Source organism: Lampris incognitus, chromosome 7 (genome assembly GCF_029633865.1).
Source record: "Lampris incognitus isolate fLamInc1 chromosome 7, fLamInc1.hap2, whole genome shotgun sequence".
Lineage (NCBI taxonomy): Eukaryota > Metazoa > Chordata > Actinopteri > Lampriformes > Lampridae > Lampris > Lampris incognitus.
In genome coordinates this window covers 61660646-61682486 of record NC_079217.1, presented here as the reverse complement: position 1 = coordinate 61682486, position 21841 = coordinate 61660646, and the positions used below count along the sequence as shown (strand labels likewise).

Below are 21841 nucleotides of genomic sequence, written 5' to 3'. Positions count from 1 at the left end.
ATTCACACGCGTCATCAGCCAAGGCTCGTGATTGGTTCGTTCGCGCCACATGACAGCGTCCCCTGTCAGACGGACGGAAGCCTTTACGCGCGCTTCCCAATTAAAAGCCATTTTCATAAGAATGAGTTTTTAAGAGATGGTGGTAAAGCTTATGGATATCAAGTTTCCCGCCATTCTTGAGAAAAGAAGCACTTGCGGCGCCAAATCACCCGCGAGGCGAGGAAACCGTCGCGGATTCACGCGCGTCATCAGCCGAGGCTCGTGATTGGTTCGTTCGCGCCACATGACAGCGTCCCCTGTCAGACGGACGGAAGCCTGTACGCGCGCTTCCCTGCGGTGTCCTTCACAGCACGGCCTCGCCGGCAGTTTCCCTGGAATGCTGTTCAGTCTGGAGGCGGGAAACTGGCAGTACAGATTTCCCTGAATGTCGATCCCTGCTCCCGTTCACACACGTGTTATTTTTCCATAACCTTTACTTTGAGTCCAGGTTAAAAAAAAAACAATCATGTCCATTTATTTATTAATTTTTGTCCCAATTTCCACCCTTCCCGTTTTCCCACCCGCCCATCCCACTTTGTAGAAAACGTATGAAACTTCCTCTAAACATTTCACCACATGCAACAATTAGCCTGCACAACACCCCTCCCTCTTCTTCTTCTGCAGTTTCCTCACCAGGGGGGATTTACAGGAAGTGGTTTCGATGATGAAAGAGTCAGCGGGTGATGGCTGCCATCGTACTATCCAATACATTACAAGTAATGGTCTGCTTCTGATTAACTGGTTGACATTCTCATGGTGGTGGTAATTGGAATTCCCATGCTTTTCCTTTTGTCTTGGAACGCTGATCCCATGAGTGCTCAATGATATTCCGTGACTGTACCAAATATCCTCAGACTTAGCGTCTTTGTTTTGTCATTTCCATTGACATGTTGGTATTTGTTCTGTGGGAAAACGGTAACATAACTGCAACACAGTGGCACAGCGGCTGGTTAGCACGGTCGCCTCGCCGCAAGAAGGTTCTGGGTTCGAACCCCGGGGTCGTCCTCTGTGTGGAGTTTGCCTGTTCTCTCCGTGACTGTGTGGGTTTCCTCCGGGGGCTCCGGTTTCCTCCCACAGTCCAAAGACATGTAGGTCAGGTGGCTGGGCCGTACCAAATTGTCCCTAGGGTGTGAATGTGTCGGCCCGGTGTTGGACTGGCGGCCTGTCCAGGGAGTGTCCCCGCCTGCCACCCAATGACTGCTGGGATAGGCTCCACCCTCCTGCGACCCCAATTCGCATAAGCAGCTTGGATAATGGATGGGTGGATGGACGGATGGATAATTGCAACCGGGCAAAGATAACTTCACCAAGCCACTTTTAATGAAAATCAAATCTGCAGTCAAGACCCCGCCCGTGCACACACACCACCCATGCCGTGCTGGTTCCCTAGCCCCACCCAGATTGGTGATGCAGCACTAGTAACAAAGACATTGACGTGGTCCGCCATTGCTGGAAATGATCTACAAAAAACAAACTACCAAAGCTCCAACTGTTGGACTCGGGTGCGTTGCCACACGAGTTGTAGACACACATCCCTACCCACACCTCACGCTACACCACCCAATATGGCATTTTGAATGGTACAAGCTGAAACCTACTATTAAATCAACCTTTAAATCAGCTGTCAATGGCTGCAGACTACCCCGTGCCTCCTCCGATACATGTGGAGTCGCCAGCTGCTTCCTTTCCCCCGACAGTGAGGAGCTTCGCCAGGGGGACGTAGCGCGTGGGAGGAGGACCACGCTATTCCCCCCACTTCCCCCTCCCCCTACAAACAGGCGCCCCCACCGACCAGAGGAGTCGCTAGTGCGGCGACCAGGACACACACCCACATCCGGCTTCCCACCCAGAGACACGGCCAACTGTGTCTGCGGGGACGCCCGACCGAGCCGGAGCCTAACGCGGGGATTCAAACCAGCGATCCCCGTGTTGCTAGGCAACAGAATAGACCACCGCGCCACCCGGACAACCACAAACATGCTTTTGTGATGACTAACGGCACGGAAGTGGGGTTATCGTGGAGAACGGAGCAGGCTGACGGACCCCCGAGCTCTCAACACCTGTCGCCTTTATAGTAATCACTTCCAATATCTGAAAGAAAAGACGCACAAAAATGGGGCAGGGTGGACGTTACTTCACTATTTGTGTACTAAAATTCTTTCAAATGACTAAACTGGAGCCCGCACTGAGGGACATGGCGGCCCAGTAAGAAGGCGCCATCGATTCGGAGTTGAAACACGGTTAAAAGCATTGATTTTTTTGGGTCCAGGATGAAAAGTCAGCGTTGCGAGTCGATATTTGGCCTCTTTTTCTACACCGACAGGCTGATGTGGAACAACATCGACGTTTGCTGAGGTTTTCAAAACAACGAGAAAATTACGTTCGTGTCAGCGTTGACGTTGGGGGGGGGGGGGAGGGGGTCGTTTTGGGAAGATTTCAATGTGACAACAAAAAAAAGTGATTATGAATCATCGTAGGAGTACCGATGTAGACTTAGCACTTTGCTTCGGTCCTGTTCAAGACTTCCAGGTGTAGCACAGGTGCTCGTTTTATGACGTGAGTGGTGTGTTGGACCCGGGGCAGGGGGCGTAGAGACCCGGGGCAGGGGGCGTAGAGACCCGGGGCAGAGGACGTAGAGACCCGGGGCAGGGGACGTAGAGACCCGGAGCAGGGGGCGTAGACACCCGGGGCAGGGGGCGTAGAGACCCGGGGCAGGGGGGCGTAGAGACCCGGGGCAGGGGGCGTAGAGACCCGGGGCAGGGGGGCGTAGAGACCCGGGGCAGAGGACGTAGAGACCCGGGGCAGGGGACGTAGAGACCCGGAGCAGGGGGCGTAGACACCCGGGGCAGGGGGCGTAGAGACCCGGGGCAGGGGGGCGTAGAGACCCGGGGCAGGGGGCGTAGAGACCCGGGGCAGGGGACGTAGAGACCCGGGGCAGAGGACGTAGAGACCCGGGGCAGGGGACGTAGAGACCCGGGGCAGGGGGCGTAGAGACCCGTGGCAGGGGACATAGAGACCCGGGGCAGGGGGCGTAGACACCGAGGGCAGGGGGCGTAGAGACCCGGGGCAGGGGACGTAGAGACCCGGGGCAGGGGACGTAGAGACCCGGGGCAGGGGACGTAGAGACCCGGGGCAGGGGGCGTAGAGACCCGGGGCAGGGGACGTAGAGACCCGGGGCAGGGGGGCGTAGAGACCCGGGGCAGGGGACATAGAGACCCGGGGCAGGGGGCGTAGAGACCCGGGGCAGGGGGCGTAGAGACCCGGGGCAGGGGACGTAGAGAAGACTGTGTGGCCTGAAAGACTGCAGCTCGGCTCTGAGGAAACACTGAGAACGGGTAAGATGACACCCAGAGTCAACAACAGCCATTGCGTAATACACACACACACACACACACACAACTGTGCGAGAGTGTTTTTGTGTGTCTGCGGCTTTCAGTGTGTGTGTGCGTGCACCCAAGCGTGTGCACGTGTGCTTTATGTGAGTGTGCGGTGTGTTAGTCTGCCTGAGAGTTACCCTTTGTAGTACGAGTGTGTGTTTCTATGGAGAAGAACGGGTGTTTATTGACAGACTCGGAGCCATGCTTTACGAGGTCAAGGGTCACCGGAGGAAAAAAACAACACACCGACTGTTTAGCACCGGTCTCTAACCGACCCTTTCAACTGTGACTATGCGATAGCTGGCTGGGAAACGGCGGAGGGCGGCGCGGTGGTCAGCACGGTCGCCTCACAGCAAAGAAGGCCCCGGGTTCGAGCCCCGGGGTCGTCCGACCTTGGGGGTCGTCCCGGGTCGTCCTCTGTGTGGAGTTTCATGTTCTCCCCGTGTCTGCGTGGGTTGCCTGCCACAGTCCAAAGACATGTAGGTCAGGTGAATCGGCCGTACTAAACTGTCCCTAGGTGTGAACGTGTGTGTGACTGCCGGTCCTGTGATAGTCTGGCAGCCGGTCCAGGGTGTTTCCCCGCCTGCTGCCCAGCGACTGTTGGGACAGGCCCTGAGAGCAGGACAAGTGGTCTGGATAATGGATGGACGGATGGCTGGAAAAGCCACCTCCCTTCCAGGGAACCGTTTTCCCAGTGTGCACAAACACAATCTTAATTATGGACAAAACTACTCTGATTTTATGTGCACTTTGCTTACACATAGTTGTGTAGTGTTGGTCCCTGCTGGTCTAACCTAAAGGCAACCACTGTGCGCACACACACACACACATACACACAACGTTCATTTCAACAAGTTGGCCAGAGCACAGACTGACAGCTTGAGCACAGACCGACAGCTTGCAGCTACTCATCTACCATCTAACCAGGCCTAGTTTATAACAGGTTCAGAAAAACCCGTGAGCCCTTTCTTCAGGGCCCGGTGCCGTTTCCAGCCGTCTCTGGCATGTTTCCGGGTGAACTAAAATGCCACGGGAGGAGGGCATCAGAAACGGATGCCAAGAATTGCAAGTTATGGTGCAATCTGCACTGCTACCCTGCACAACATACTCGGGGGCAAAACAGCCCAACGAGGGAGCAGGAGTTTATATGCAAATCTCTGCAGGACTGGGAGTGCTGCAGGTTTGGCTGGCCGGGCAGAGCTGTGTGCACTTTAACACCGCTGCACAAGCCTGTGGACGCACACGTGTCGGGACCCGACGGGCCTGCAGGCTTCTAATGTACGCAAAGGTCCGAACACGAACGCGACAACGGGTCTCGGCTATAGATGCACAGTGTCGGGCCTTCTGCACGAGAGCGCTCTTTGTAAACCCCCGTGACATCATCACATCAGGACCGAAAGGGTGTCAGAGGTCGAAAAGTGAAAGGAAGGAAGAGAAGGAGAAGGGAAGGAGGAGAAAGAGAAAGGAAGGAGGAGGAGGAGAAGGAGAAAGGGAGAGGATGAGGTAAAGAAGCTGACACAGATGACGTCAGTGTGACGTCGTCACCGTGGCATCTTTCTATGCCAAAAGGGCAATCGAGGGTAAGGGGGAGGAAACAGTGGATGCAGGGGCTAAGGTAGTGGTTTTTGGAATGGAACACTGCCATGGAGTTGAGTGACTTGGGCTGCCCAGGACATGCTGGAGGTGCTGGTATGGGTTAATATGAAGAACGGGACATGCCGGAGGTGCTGGTATGGGTTAATATGAAGAGAAGGACATGCTGGAGGTGCTGGTATGGGTTAATATGAAGAGCAGGACATGCTGGAGGTGCTGGTATGGGTTAATATGAAGAGAAGGACATGCTGGAGGTGCTGGTATGGTGTAATATGAAGAGCAGGACATGCTGGAGGTGCTGGTATGGGTTAATATGAGGAGCAGGACATGCTGGAGGTGCTGGTATGGGTTAATATGAAGAGCAGGACATGCTGGAGGTGCTGGTACGGGTTAATATGAAGAGCAGGACATGCTGGAGGTGCTGGTATGGGTTAATATGAGGAGCAGGACATGCTGGAGGTGCTGGTATGGGTTAATATGAAGAACAGGACATGCTGGAGGTGCTGGTATGGGTTAATATGAAGAGCAGGACATGCTGGAGGTGCTGGTATGGGTTAATATGAAGAGAAGGACATGCTGGAGGTGCTGGTATGGGTTAATATGAAGAGAAGGACATGCTGGAGGTGCTGGTATGGGTTAATATGAAGAGAAGGACATGCTGGAGGTGCTGGTATGGGTTAATATGAAGAGAAGGACATGCTGGAGGTGCTGGTATGGGTTAATATGAAGAGAAGGACATGCTGGAGGTGCTGGTATGGTGTAATATGAAGAGCAGGACATGCTGGAGGTGCTGGTATGGGTTAATATGAAGAGCAGGACATGCTGGAGGTGCTGGTATGGGTTAATATGAAGAGAAGGACATGCTGGAGGTGCTGGTATGGGTTAATATGAAGAGCAGGACATGCTGGAGGTGCTGGTATGGTGTAATATGAAGAGCAGGACATGCTGGAGGTGCTGGTATGGGTTAATATGAAGAGCAGGACATGCTGGAGGTGCTGGTATGGTGTAATATGAAGAGAAGGACATGCTGGAGGTGCTGGTATGGTGTAATATGAAGAGAAGGACATGCTGGAGGTGCTGGTATGGGTTAATATGAAGAGCAGGACATGCTGGAGGTGCTGGTACGGGTTAATATGAAGAGAAGGACATGCTGGAGGTGCTGGTACGGGTTAATATGAAGAGCAGGACATGCTGGAGGTGCTGGTATGGGTTAATATGAGGAGCAGGACATGCTGGAGGTGCTGGTATGGGGTAATATGAAGAACAGGACATGCTGGAGGTGCTGGTATGGGTTAATATGAAGAGAAGGACATGCTGGAGGTGCTGGTATGGGTTAATATGAGGAGCAGGACATGCTGGAGGTGCTGGTATGGGTTAATATGAGGAGCAGGACATGCTGGAGGTGCTGGTATGGGTTAATATGAAGAACAGGACATGCTGGAGGTGCTGGTATGGGTTAATATGAAGAGAAGGACATGCTGGAGGTGCTGGTATGGTGTAATATGAAGAGAAGGACATGCTGGAGGTGCTGGTATGGGTTAATATGAAGAGCAGGACATGCTGGAGGTGCTGGTACGGGTTAATATGAAGAGAAGGACATGCTGGAGGTGCTGGTATGGGTTAATATGAAGAGCAGGACATGCTGGAGGTGCTGGTATGGGTTAATATGAGGAGCAGGACATGCTGGAGGTGCTGGTATGGGTTAATATGAAGAGAAGGACATGCTGGAGGTGCTGGTATGGGTTAATATGAAGAACAGGACATGCTGGAGGTGCTGGTATGGGTTAATATGAAGAGCAGGACATGCTGGAGGTGCTGGTATGGGTTAATATGAAGAGCAGGACATGCTGGAGGTGCTGGTATGGGTTAATATGAAGAGAAGGACATGCTGGAGGTGCTGGTATGGGTTAATATGAAGAGAAGGACATGCTGGAGGTGCTGGTATGGGTTAATATGAAGAGCAGGACATGCTGGAGGTGCTGGTATGGGTTAATATGAAGAGCAGGACATGCTGGAGGTGCTGGTATGGGTTAATATGAAGAGAAGGAGACGCTGGAGGTGCTGGTATGGGTTAATAATGAAGAGCAGGACATGCTGGAGGTGCTGGTATGGGTTAATATGAAGAGCAGGACATGCTGGAGGTGCTGGTATGGGTTAATATGAAGAGCAGGACATGCTGGAGGTGCTGGTATGGGTTAATATGAAGAGCAGGACATGCTGGAGGTGGTGGTATGGGTTAATATGAAGAGCAGGACATGCTGGAGGTGCTGGTATGGGTTAATATGAAGAGAAGGAGACGCTGGAGGTGCTGGTATGGGTTAATATGAAGAGCAGGACATGCTGGAGGTGCTGGTATGGGTTAATATGAAGAGAAGGACATGCTGGAGGTGCTGGTATGGGTTAATATGAAGAACAGGACATGCTGGAGGTGCTGGTATGGGTTAATATGAGGAGCAGGACATGCTGGAGGTGCTGGTACGGGTTAATATGAAGAGAAAAGAAGAGAAAATTGGCTTGTGAATATTCAAATTCTGTACTCCACAGTGATGACTGCCGTCCGTCACGTGTGATCCTGCTGACTCGTTATCCGGCACGGAGATAACCATCCAGGAAGACGCCGAAGTCACGCGAGAGAAGCAAAAACAAAACAAAACAAAAAAAAATCACACGGCAAGTTGTGTAACCGGCACGGCTATAATCTAGGCCTCTGCCGCGCATGGTGTTACGAGCTTCACCCAAAACAATGTCGTGTCGACATTTTGTATTACACGCTGTGAAACGCAACAACGAGCACAATGCAGGCAAACAAACACAACAACACCCACAAGATAAAATATCTTCCCAAGAATATCATGTCCCAAGTTTCTGTTTCAATGCTGTGATCCTGTCCTCATTTTGCTTTCTTTAACCTCCGCCACCTTAACACACAATCTGTTATTACCACTACACACTTTCCTCAGTCGCACTGAGCCTGATGCCGGTGTGTAATGTGTGTCTGCGTGTCTTTCTTCGAGCGCTGAGAAAACGACATGTTCGGCGAGCGAGGCCGGACATCTGGCGCGGTGTCACTGGGAGCCGGGAAGCAGATGTCTGGCTGTGTTTTGTCCTCCTTCAACCACATTTTACAACACAAGAAAGTTCCCGCCCTCAGGCACTAGGATTGGCCAGATCTGCCTGTCAGTCAAAGCCGACGCGAACGCGCAACAACCCTAACCACGTTTGCTAGCTAACCGTGCCAACTTAACTGTGTGTGTACAGTAAGCGAATATTTTTTTCCTAGGATGAATCCGGAAAGTTGACCGATAGGCAGATCCGGCCGATCCTAGCGCCTGAGGGCGGGAACTTTCCGGATTCATCCTAGGAAAAAAATATTGGCGACCGGGACGGCTCGGGAAGAGTGGGGTAATTGGCCAAGTACAATTGGACGGAAAAAGGTGTGGGTGGGGGGGGGGGGCGGGGGATTACTTCTATTCTCACATGGGGCTCTCTGTGTACCTGACCAACATGCACCCACTAAGACAATCCACATGCGGGCGCTGTGATGTGCAAAAACTTGTGTACCAGGGGTTGAAAAAAAAACACCTCGCACATGAAAATTCAAAATAACAGTAACACTTGTGCCGAGGTTTACAACACAACCTAGCATCATTTACTTACAGACAGGTCACCAAGGCCTGCTGGGAGTTGTTTGTGTGTGTGTCTGTGTGTACACAGAGAGAATTACTGTCTGTTTGCATTTATTCATGTATGCGTATTGGCCTCTGTGTATCTGGACAGAGGGAGACAATGGTTGTGTGTCTGTCTGCACACGTGTAGGTGCAAGGCCTGTATGTATGTGCAGAGATAGGGGGGGGGGTCAGAGTAAGATGAGGGAATCAGCAACAAGTTGTTGTCATTTCTTTCATGTACTTGCGTACACAAAAGAAACGAAATTCGGTTTCCCCCCAGCCCACAGCAGTTTGACACAAAAGACAAACACATCCCAAATTTCCAAAAACGACACCACAAAACACAGAAAAAAATAACCAAACACACAAACAGTTAACAACACAGTCCACTCAGTGCAACACAGTCCAAAAATCCCACTGTCCAGAGAACGAACACCTGCCAGGGTGACTGTCAGAACCGCCGGTCTGCATGGGCTAGCAGTTAGCTTAGCCTGCCCCATTTCCGCGTCCTGTCAGACCGGCAGAGCCGTGGCCCCTGGGCCCACCAGACGCAGCAGACCAGGCTCCCCGAGCCAATCCAGCGCCAGCTCTCCCAGCCTTCGACACACCTCCCCACACGACGACCCTTAAACACAGTCAACACCAGGCGAGGCCGCCACCAAACCGCCCTCGAAGTTATCAGAACCGACGGTCTGCATGGGCTAGCAGTTAGCTTAGCCTGCCCCGCTTCCGCATCCTGTCAGACCACCCTCGGTGTTTCCTCCTCGGGCGCAGCTCCGGCAGGGCCGTGGTCCCTGGGCCCACCAGGCGCAGCAGACCAGGCTCTCTCAGCCAATCCAGTGCCAGCTCTCCCAGCCAGACACCTTCGACACACCTCCCCGCACTCCACACGACGACAATAAAACGCAGTCAACAGTAGGCAAGGCCGCCACCAGACCGCCCTCGGTGTTATCAGAACTGCCGGTCTGCATGGGCTAGCAGTTAGCTTAGCCTACCCCGCTTCCGCATCCTGTCAGACCGCCCTCGGTGTTAACTCTTTGGGTGCAGCTCCGATCAGGGCCGTGGTCCCTGGGTGCACAGGATGCAGCAGACCAAGCTCTCCTAGCCGATCCAGCGCCAGCTCTCCCAACCATCAAACGAAGACAAAACGGACACAGACGCGGACAAAGACACTGCATGGACGGTACTGGGTGAGGGCGCCACAAACGTAAGTTCGCGCCGCCATCTTCCCACACCGGCACTGGGTGAGGCCGCTGCAAACATGAATTCGCGCCGCCATCTTCCCACACCGGAAGCAGATGTGTTTCTGGGCGTGTGACTGACTATCTTTATTGGGGCCCCATGATTTCCACGATGCAGAAATCACAGAGGGAATCACAGGATGGAGCCATAAAAGCAGATTTGGGATAAGCACACAGTAGGTAGGGGAGATTATTACTGAATATACTGAGAATTAAAAGCCATTTGTCCTTGGACCATCTGAGGTTCTGCCCTGCAGAAAACCTGTTGCACACTTCACTAAAGGCACACTGGTTTGTTTTATGGGGGGGTACAGTAAAAAAAACATAACGTCAACGTGTCCAGCACCACATGGGCCAACATAAAAAAAACAACTTTTATTATTATTGTAGTTTATTGCCTAATCTTTCTTCCAGTGAAAAGACCCAAAATCTGAATTAAAAAAAAAAAGAAGATAAAACCAAGGAGTCCAAAACTAGCAAAACTAGAAGAGTGCACTGTGCAGATCCCCACCGGGCGTATCTCTTCTTCTGTGGTGCTCAGACATGGGGGGCGGGGGGGGGGCGGGGCAGCTGAGGAGTTAACTCTCAACTGCTTTATAAAACAAGTTTTTCAAAGGTTTTGAATCACTGCAACCACGAGGTCCTCGATCATCCAGTCATAGCTGTGCACAGAAATGATTGGGCTGACGGGCCCAGTGGTGTGGGAGTTTAGCAGCAGGCAGACACACAACACGACCAAACGAGAGCGAATGGGAGAGAGCGAGACTACGAGTGTGGTAGCGTGTGTGTGTGGGGGGGTACGGGTGTAGCGGACCCCCTCTGTTGCCATGGTGAGGTTGCTAACAAGAGCGGCTTGTGACAGTGAGAGCGGAGCCATCATTCTGCTGCCTGGCTTTAAGCCTAATGCCCTTTTTATCCCCCCCACCACTCTTTTTTTTCCTTACAAAGAATTCCTTTCCCCCCCCCCCCTTCCAGCTCCGACCACAACTGTCATTTCTTCTCCAATCCAACTCGGAGAACGTTCACCTACGCGACACCAACAGGGAAAACAACTGGAGATGAATCAAACTAGAAGAGCGGCAGATCCCCACCGGGCACATCTCTTCTTCGCTGGTGCTCAGACTTGGGAGGAAAACCCAGCTGAGGAGTTGGCACACAACTGTGGTTAAAAAAAACAAAACAGGTTTTTCCCAAAGGTTTTGAATCACCGCAACCACGGGAAGTCCACGATCATACGGCCGTAACTGTACACAAGAATCACTAGGCGGACGGGCCCTGTAGTATGTGAGATTAGCAACACACACACACACACACACACACACACACACACACACACACACAGAAGAACCAGTGTTTTTCCTGCTACTATAAGACTTGTGCATGGCGCCCAAGTCGGCTGAATGGGAAATAAGGAAAATAACAAAGATTTTTAATATGCAGCGCGAGCCTAAACGGTTTACCTCCCTTCATTACACAATGAAAACAGACGGGGGCTATTGCTTCTGGTTCGTCCACGCTCCTCCGGTTCTCCCGTGCTGAGATCAGCAGCGGAGTATTTGCTGACTGGCGAAACACGGGACGACTTCTCGTTTATTTAAGACCCCAAAACGCGCGCGCTCGGCGCACGCGCGCCCACGGCTGACTCGAGAGCGAGCAGCGCCGGTCGAGCGAGCCGGGGCGCGAGTGAAGAGAGGGAGCGGCGATAACGAGACGAGACGGTTGTTCAAAAGGGTTCTGAATCACCGCAACCACAAGAGGCTCTTCGTCATACAGGCGTAACAGTGCACACAAGAGAATTCAGGCTAATAGGACACACACACACACACACACACACACACACACACACACACACACACACACACACACACACACACACACACACCAGGCAACAGGGTTTCACTTCAGCGACTACCCCGGATGAAGAACATCTGAACGTTCCAGAATAAAATGGAAGGGTAGCATCGAATAGAACGAGAGTTGGGCAATAAGGAATATATTCCTATGATAATCACCGAGAACTTCCCATGCTATTGGTAAAACACCACAGCATGCGAGAAAAACCCCACGAGGTTCATCGATTGAACTGTTGGGTAATGTAAAAGTGCAACGTCAAAGCAAAACTACTTGTCCAACGCCGGACTAGATGTCATCTGGGATGCTCGTCGCCGTAATAACGCGACATAGTCGCTCACAAGTCTTCGAGGCCGCGTCACAATCAAGCGACGCCGTTCTCTGAACTTAATCGACTGTTTCGGGCTCGAGCGAAATGAAGAATAGCTGCTTGCTCATCCCAGTCGCATAACTAATGGTCGTTTCTCGACTTTTTCGCGGTGTCTCCATATAGGGCGGGGTCACGCGGACCACATCAGATATCACCAGAGTTTTTTGACCAAACGCACCGATGTCGATATTTTGACGATATTGGTTCTCACGCAAAATATTTACACGACGGCATTTTTGATAAAACACTATTAGTAATGTGGATATGGGTGGCGTGGCGGTCTATTCTGGGGATCGCCTGTTCGAATCCCCGTGTCACCTCCGGTTTGGTCGGGTGTCCCTACAGACACGACTGGCCGTGTCTGCGGGTGGGAAGCCGGATGTGGGTGTGTGTCCTGGTCGCTGCACTACCGCCTCCTCTGGTCAGTCGAGGCGCCTGTTCGGGGGGGGGGGGAGCATAATCCTACCACGCGCTACGTCCCCCTGGCGAAACTCCCCACTGTCGGGTGAAAAGAAGCGGCTGGCGACTCCACGTGTATGGGAGGAGGCACGTGGCCCTCCCCGGGTCGGCAGAGGGGGTGGAGCAGCGACCGGGACGGCTCAGAGAGCAGGGTGATCGGCCAGTTACAATGGGGGAGAAACTTTTTTTTTTTAAAAGCAACGTGGACATGACGTCCAAACTGGTAGAGACACATAATATAACAGCTAACAAGTTCGGACAATTGCCTCTTTACTGTCACGCAGCCTTTAAAACCAGGAAAAGACAACACTCGTGTCATATCACGACAGTAGTCAATATGGATGTATCGTCCAGCCCCATCTAAATACCTAACTATGAAAGCTCAAGTTGTCACCCATATTATCAAAAGACCTATTCATTCAAAAACACTGAGATTTGCGGTGATGGGCTGGTGTCTGTAGTCGACCGGCTCTCTCTCTCTGCTAGTTCTGCGGAGGCAGAGTGTTATGTTGTGACCCAGCGAGCCGGAATAAGTAAATTTAGGTCGTTAGCGGGACATAATTTATACACTTGTTAGGTTACTATTTCCGTACCCACATCAGCACTACTACTGGCCTCTGTGCAGCTGGTCTGTCTAGCACGAGGTTCAAATAATGGTTGTTCTGAAAGTCCAGCTTCCTTTTCTTTTTTGTGTGTGTGCAGGGCCATACTGGACAAAACTGGCACAGCAGACTTTGCGACACCACGAGTCCCTTTGAGGCAACCTGCACTTTCAGCAGAGGGATGCAACAGGAGCGAGCGGAGCTGTGAGGAGGGGACAGATGGGTGGATAAACTAGACAGACCGACGGGGGGGGGGGGAGAAGAAGCAAAGGGAGCGATGACTGGGAGGGTGCCAGAGCAGGGAGAGAGGAGTCGGCGAGGGGTGCCAGAGCAGGGAGAGGTGGGCGAGCGAGAAAGAGGCGGGTACGGAGACCAAGTAAAGAGGGGGGGGGGACAGAAAAGACTAGAAGGAGGGACGGATAACAGCAGAGGATGGAGGGAAGAACACACACTACAGGAGGAGAAGGGGTGGACGGATGAAGGGGCGGTGGAGCAGAAGGGGGGTGTAAGAGCGAGGTGTAGGTGGATGCAGAGCAGGAGGATGGGTGGTCTTTTATGGGCTGCATTAATTATTGATCGCCATTTCTTTCGGGGGGAGGGGGGGCGACAAGCGCACTGAGGACGCTGGCAGGCAGAGGCGAGGGGCTCGCGGGTTTATTTGGGCAACTCAAGTGTGCGGATTACACCGAGTCATTCAAGGTGGGGGGGGGGGACATTTGTTTCGGGGTTGAGAAATCGTCCCCAACACCACCAGGCAGTAATCTGCCCCCCCCCCTTTCTGATCAATATTGGCTTCTTTGCGGAGAATAAAGGTCATCCAGGGGTGTTTTGCCCCCTCCAGACCCCCCCCCCCCTCCTCTATAATTCACACCCTGATGGACACGCTGTACCGGCGGGCATGCGGATGAGGGTGTGCGTGTGACATTGGGAGTCTAGATGAGCTCCATATAAACGCCTCCCCACTGCTCCTGGACATCCAAGACAGGCTTTTAACCCCCAACCTGCCAATCATCCCATGAACCGGAAGTGATTACGGATGGTTACAGAGGCGCTTTGCATACCATGGCAGACTCAACTAAAGGGGTGTTGGTGCTGGGGGGTTGGGGGGTGCAGAATACATACAAAAGAGGGAAGTGCTCCCGAATCTGGTTTTGGTACTTACATGATCCGGATTGCGCTCATTCCCGGGCAGTGCTGAGCGTGAAGACATCGTCCCCGCTTTATGCAGACGGGCCGGAACCGGGATTAGTTCTACTAGCCGGACTCGGGTGTGTGTGTGTGTGTCGTCGTCTCTTCTCGCCGGGTTGAATTAACGTGCCCTGGGTGGTGAAACCGCGGCCACGCCAACCAATCGATCGATCGATCGATCGATACTTTGACGCAATCGATCTTCTCCAGCCGGGTCGTCGCGAGCGTTTCTGAAAGCGGCTCCCTTCTTAACAGCCGCTCATCGCCGTGCCGCTCTTGAAGGCGGCACCGATCACAGGGCAGCGCTGCCGTCCGGCTCGGCCCGGCTCGGCTCGGCTCGGCCCGGCGTCCGCTTCAACGTTGTTAAATGCGGGCTTTCCCCGGGCACCGACACAGCCTCATACTGAAGTACCGACAACAACAAAAAAATCAAACGGACTCTCCCAAAAACAGGCTTTTCTTCTTCGTTGGTTCTCTCTTATCCCCGCTAGCCGTCGTAGCGTTCGCAAACCTTCACACCCGTAGCGATCGCGAACGTACCTTTTCGGGAGGGGGGAGGGGGGAGGAGGAGGGGGGCCGACACAAGGCGAAGAAGAAGTGATGATAATAATAATGATCGAAGAAGAAGAAAAAAAAAACACAAAGATGGATGAAAACAATCAGGCGAAACGCGCCGCCCAGCTCCGCTCCGCTCCCCGCCCCCCGGTCACCGTGTACGGTTAGGTGGGTGGGAGAGAAAGGGGGGCTCTTCTAGGCTGACGAAGACCGTAACGTCTGCGAAGCCGACCGCTCCCACGGAGAAGGCGAGAGGGCAGAGCGGCTGGAGGCGCACGGAGACATGCCCGCCCGCCCGCCCGGCGGGACGCGCAGGGCCGCGGCGCAAAACAAACGCCAACGTGCCGAGGCGGAAACCAAGGGGATACGCGGGGGGGGGGGGGGAGAGGAAGAAACCAAAAGGAGGCGAAGAAGAAGAAGAAGAAACGACGGCTGCACCGTGTGACCCTCTCCTTTCTATCCCGACCCCACCGCGTCTTCTCTGGCGGCGGCGGCGGAAGACACGCCGCTCGTCCTCCCGTCTGTCTACCGCGGAAACGACGCGATTGCTCGGGCGATGGAAATCAGCGTCCCACCCCCCCGACGAACCGCCTGCTGTGACCGGAGAGGGGAAGGGGGAAGGACGTCAGCGAGAGAAAAGGCAGGGCTGCTGCTGCTGCTGCGTCGGCGTCGGCGGCGCGCACGCACACACGCGCACGCACCCCCCCCCTCCCCCGTTCTCTTAAAGGCACAATCACGCCGCGCCGGCAGCGGCCGATGTGTGCGTGTGGACAAATACGTCCGTCGGCGGGCCTGGAGGTGGCGGGGTGGGCTCACGCGCGAGCGCACACGTGCTCCGACAAGCTCGCCGACCAGCGGGTTTCGTTAAACGTTGACGACGGTACGAAATGTACACACAACGGGGCAAGCTAACATGGCACCGGTCATTAACACGCAGGCCGGCGTGGTGGTGGTGGTGGTGGTGGTGGGGGGGGGGTGGGGGGTAGTCCTGCGGCTGATTTAAATGGGATCTGCTGCGTTAAGCCCCACCTGAGCTCGGGATTAGGGTTAAGCGCATTACGCACACGTTCGCCACACTCATTCACAACTTGCGTTGGTCAACAGAAGGTATCCGCCGGGGAATAAAGGACATATTGTAGCGAATTCAGGGAGGGGGGGGGGCAGTCCGGCAACCGCCATAACCGGGACGCGAACGCGTGTGTCCCACACCGTAACCCGTCGACTAAAGGGTCCGACCCGTTAACCGAGAACCAACGTGTCTACTTATCCATGCGCGTTACACTACTACGCGTTACAAAACTCAGACCTCACGTGCCAGAGAGACAAGTGGCTTTGAGTCCACCTGGGTAGAAATGAAAAACCTGCCGCTGATTATAGGTACACATACGTGTGTATATAGGGGGGTTTTCTGGGTAACAGTGGTTCACAAAGACGCAAACGTGCATGACTTCAAAAATCACAACAGCATGTTGAGGCTGTCCGCGAGCCAAGGCCGAATAGTCCTCCAGCGGAGGTTATTGGGTAGCATGACGTCATCGTTCAACCAAACAGTGTGGATGGAACAATAAAAGCTGAGAAGCTGCACACAACAGAAGGTAACAGCACACAACAAAGAAAACAGTGGGTATGACGTCATCTTGTTTATTTGAGTCGTTTCTGATTCTTCCTTTGACGACTCCTGTGTCATTCATTTGTGTAACTGTGACACTGCACAGGGACACGCAAGTGTTATGTTATGCAAGTACACAAGCAAAGACCTCGGCATTAACGCTGTGCACTCACTCACAAAAGCCCAGATGTTGAAGCATAAATTAAGCATTACAGGCTACCACATCTGCATTTCTGTGAGCTTTTACAAGCCACAGTTACCCAGAAACCCAGATTTATGTGTAGCATCACAGGACTATGTTAAGACCATGAGAACTTAGAAGAATCTACAAAAGCAACCAAAACTCTTAAGACCTGAACTGCTCTGTGCAGGACGGGAATACTCTCCCTGTCGCCCCCCCCCCATATTAACTGCTGCTGAGCTGCCTCACCTGCCCTTCTAGTGCTGGTTGCTGTAAAAACCGATTGATTGATTGGTTTGTTGATTGATTGATTGGTTGGTCGGTTTGTTGATTGATTGATTGGTTGATAGGTTGATTGATTGATGGGTCGATTTGTTGGTTGATTGATTGATTGATAGGTTGATTGGTTGATTGGTTGGTTGACTGAGGCCTGTGGGGGCGTTGGTTGATTGATTGATTGATAGGTTGATTGATTGATTGATTGATTGGTTGGTTGACTGAGGCCTGTGGGGGCCCTGTGATGGCCTGGCGGCCTGTCCAGGGTGTCTCCCCACCTGCCACCCAATGACTGCTGGGATAGGCTCCAGCATCCCCCGCGACCCCTAGAGCAGGATAAGCGGTTTGGATAATGGCTGAATGGATGATTGATTGATTGATTGATTGATTGACTGAACTGTGTATGTTCAACTGCACTGGACTTCTAATCTTGTTTACTGGAGAGCAACACTGGAGGTTTAATGTGGAAAAATCCTATTCTGAATAATAAAAAGTAGGTTCAGACCACACACACACACACACAACCACTACAAGAAAACACAACTGTGACGTGCATATCAAAAAAAAAAGTAAATCTTGTAAAACAAAAAACCTCAAACAAACCATGAAATCCGCCCCATGTGAAAACCTGAACTCAAGTCAGCAATCATAATGGAGAGACGACCGTAAGACGTCATCGTCTGGTTAACGGTGGACCGGAAGGTCGTCATCGTTTGGATAATGAACCAAAATGGCCGCCTCCGAGCAGCTGGCGTTTGCCGCGCTCTTTCCGTGATGGAGGAGAGAGGTCATCTTAACTAAGAGAGACTTGATCCGAGCCGTCCCGGTCTCTGCTCCACCCCCTCTGCCGATCCGGGGAGGGCTGCGGACTACCACGTGCCTCCTCCCATACACGTGGAGTCACCAGCCGCTTCTTTTCCCCTGACAGTGAGGAGTTTCACCAGGGGGGACGTAGCGCGTGGGGGAATCGCTGTTCCCCCTCACCACCGAACAGGCGCCCCGACTGCCGGTCCTTGGTCACGGGAGGGTCCGGGACGTCAGGGGGAGCGGGGGGGGGGAGGGGGGGCTGTGTGAGTGAGGAGGTAAACTAGCAGCGCCCTGGCCGACCTAGCGTCCGCCCGCTAAGGGCTGACACGAGACAAACTGAACCCCGACGTCGCCGAGAGGTCAGCGCTGCGGACGACGAAGGACCCGGAGTCAATACCGGAAAGAACAGCCCGATCCCAGGGTTCGGTTCGGTTCGGGAGTCCCGCACCTCCCCACAAATTACAGCACCCCACTCAGACGTGCATCGTTAGCGCCGGTGTCTGGTCAACCGTGGCTAAAGCAATTAGAGAAGAAAAAAAACAATCGACGTGGGATGGTCAATACGTCTCTAATGGGCTATGGAAAAGAAGGGCGTGGATGTGCCCGTCCTTGCCATTTTCCACATTTAACACAGTGTGTGTCTGTGTGTGTGTGTCTGTGTGTGTGTGTGTGTGTGTGTGTGTGTGTGTGTGTGTGTGTGTGAATACAATACTGAGTGATTTGTGCTCTTGGCAGGTCAGGGCGGGGACATCGATCCAGTCAATGTAGGGTGGTTCACGCTGACCCTGAGGATACACACACACACACACACACACACACACACACACACAGACAGACACACACAGACACACAACACCCTCTCCTCCCCCTTTGTACACGGCTGCAACCAAAGAGCGGTTGTTTTGGGCTGCGCCAACGCCCACACTTCCTGCTCTACACTTTTAATCTGAAGGGGATTACGTGTGACGCGCCTTCAAGAGAGCGAGACGGCCATTAAACCAGACCACAGACCAGCCCGTCAGCCGCCCGGACGGTTGCCAGACACGGCATCCAGCTCTGCCCTCGGCCAGCTGTCAGAGCCCCGCGGTGACGTCATACACCAGCGTCTGATAAGGCCGAGGTGAAAGCAGGAAATACGAAACAAAAGCGGCGACACAAAACCTTTATCAGTGGTTCTCAGTCAGATCCGCAGGTCCCACCAGCGCTGCTGGTTTTCTGCTCTGCCGGGTTAAGAGACAACGTTCCCATTTTGAGGACCTGATTGGGAGCCACTGGTCTGAATTAACGTTAGGTGTCACCTCAGTAACAGCAAACTTGAAATCCTGAGTGCGAAAGGTAAAAGAGCAGAACTCAGTCCATCTCTACATAATGTGGAGTTTGTTCCCTCAGGATGAGGACGAAGGGTCTGAGATGAAGCCCCTGCTCGCCCCCCTCGCTGGTGATGCTGCTGAGAGAAAGGTGGTGATTGTGGTGATGGTGCTGAGAGAAAGGTGATGCTGCTGAGAGTAAGGTGGTGATGTTGCTGAGAGAAAGGTGGTGATGCTGCTGAGAGAAAGGTGGTGATTGTGGTGATGCTGCTGAGAGAAAGGTGGTGATGGTGCTGAGAGAAAGGTGATGCTGCTGCTGAGAGAAAGTGGTGATGCTGCTGAGAGAAAGGTGATGCTGCTGCTGAGAGAAAGGTGGTGATGGTGCTGCTGAGAGTAAGGTGATGATGGTGCTGAGGGAAAGGTGATGCTGCTGCTGAGAGAAAGTGGTGATGCTGCTGAGAGTAAGGTGGTGATGGTGCTGCTGAGAGTAAGGTGATGATGGTGCTGAGGGAAAGGTGATGCTGCTGCTGAGAGAAAGTGGTGATGCTGCTGCTGAGAGAAAGGGGTGATGCTGCTGCTGAGAGTAAGGTGGTGATGGTGCTGAGAGAAAGGTGATGGTGCTGCTGAGAGATGCTGCTGAGAGAAAGGAGATGTTGCTGCTGAGAGTAAGGTGGTGATGGTGCTGAGAGAAAGTGCTGATGCTGCTGCTGAGAGAAAGTGCTGATGCTGCTGCTGAGAGTAAGGTGGTGATGGTGCTGAGAGAAAGGTGATGGTGCTGCTGGGAGAAAGGTGATGCTGCTGCTGGAAGAAAGGTGATGATGCTGAGGGAGAACTTGCAGCGTCATTCCACGCTCTCCCAGAGGCCTTCATGTTGTAATGTTGGAGCGCCATCTATCGGTGTGGTAAGCAGAATGAATGTACTCACAAAGTATAACAAACAAGGGGGGAACAGAGATCATAGTCACGTTGGTGAGACTGACAATTTGGAGATTTGTAGGCCAAAAGCTTACTCGGCATCAGTATTCTGTACTAGTCACGGTTAACTGGTTTAACTTTAGCCGTCCCAGAGCTGCCTCACAACAAGTAGGTGTATGAAGAAAGCACTGGACAAGCATTAGAAAAAGAAAAAAGATTGACATGACATAACATTAAGACCAGTTACAACAAAGACAGACAGACAGACAGACAGACAGACAGACAGACAGACAGACAGACAGACAGACAGACTGATAGATGTAGTGTCTTTTTCACCGATAATTCTCTTTCAGTTGGTGCCAGTACCACTATAATACACATGAACTGACGGACACATAAGCCACTAAGTCAGATATTGTACTGGGCTGTGGTAATACACATGAACACACACAGACTCTACATCACACATTACATAGTCCAGACGTGACGGAGACACAGTGATGTGGCAGAGATGTAAGGATGCGGCTGTGTTGGCTTGTTATTGCTGAGGAGAGGGGCTGCTAGCTGCTAGCATGGGTAGCGGAGGGAACACAGCTTTAAGTAGGCCCTTTTGACTGGGTATGTAGGACGTCAGTTATGGAGAATTCCGGACTGGGAATATAGCCAGGATCGGTATTAACAATCAGTGCAAGCCGAAGAGGCCTGTTTCCTTTCAAACTTGAAGAAATCTCTGCATCTCCGTGTACGGGAGTACAAGGAGATGCAACGTAAAGCGAAGAAAGAGGTGGCAAAGGTCAGAGAAGTATGTAGGAGTGGTGCAGGATATGTATGAGGGCAGTGTGACAGTGGTGAGGTGTGTGGTTGGAATGACAGATGGGTTCAAGGTGGAGGTGGGATTACATCAAGGATCGGCTCTGAGCCCTTTCTTGTTTGCAATGGTGATGGACAGGTTGACGGACGAGGTCAGGCAGGAGTCTCCGTGGACTACGACGTTTGCAGATGACATTGTGATCTGTAGTGAGAGTAGGGTGCAGGTGGAGGAGAGCCTGGAGAGGTGGAGGTATGCACTGGAGTGAAGAATGAAAGACAGTAGGAGCAAGATGGACTACCTATGCGTGAATGAGAGGTAGGACAGTGGAATGGTGAGGATGCAAGAAGTGGAGGTGACAAAGTTTAAATACTTGGGGTCAACTGTCCAAAGTAACGGGGAGTGCAGGAGAGAGGTGAAGAAGAGAGTGCAGCCAGGGCGGAGTGGGTGGAGAAGAGTGGGGTGACAGAAGGGTACCAGCAAGAGTTAAAGGGAAGGTTTACAAGATGGTGGTGAGACCAGCTATGTTGTATGGTTTGGAGACAGTGGCACTGACGAAAAGACAGGAGGCAGATCGCACAAAAGTTGCCAAAAACTGTTAATACTTTGAATCTCTGTCATCCAAGTGGTAGGCTGACACTGATGGTGCAGGACCAGTTTGTGTTGCACGGTCTTTAGTTGACTTGCTGGAACAGCAGTTGCGGTCTGCAGTATCTGGCCGCTGGATGCCAACATCACAGCTCTGCAGAGGCGTGAGATTTGCCATATCATTAACAGTCACTTCCACGGCGGATTCCACAACTTCAGGTTGAGCACATGTTGACTATTAACGACGCAAGACACTTCTGTTGAGGGAGGCTGTGCCAGATGATCATATATATATATATATATATATAAAGCAACATCCTTTAGGCGGGATAATCACCATGCAAATGCTGCCGCCGTCACCTGATTCAGTACATCAGTATTGACCATGTGATGATACGAGACGGACT

The 21841-nt window shown here is 52.6% G+C and overlaps 1 protein-coding gene across 3 annotated transcripts in view; it reads right to left on the bottom strand.

The window, feature by feature from the left end:
• mark4b (MAP/microtubule affinity-regulating kinase 4b) overlaps nt 1–14929 on the bottom strand; it is a 99319-nt gene extending 84390 nt beyond the window's left edge. For all 3 annotated transcript variants that reach the window (XM_056282772.1, XM_056282770.1, XM_056282771.1), the window contains exon 1: nt 14363–14929. In XM_056282772.1, coding sequence (XP_056138747.1) covers nt 14363–14410 — 48 coding nt within the window. In that variant the 5' untranslated portion in view covers nt 14411–14929. The remainder of the gene's footprint in view (nt 1–14362) is intronic.
• Between the last annotated feature and the right edge of the window lie 6912 nt (nt 14930–21841).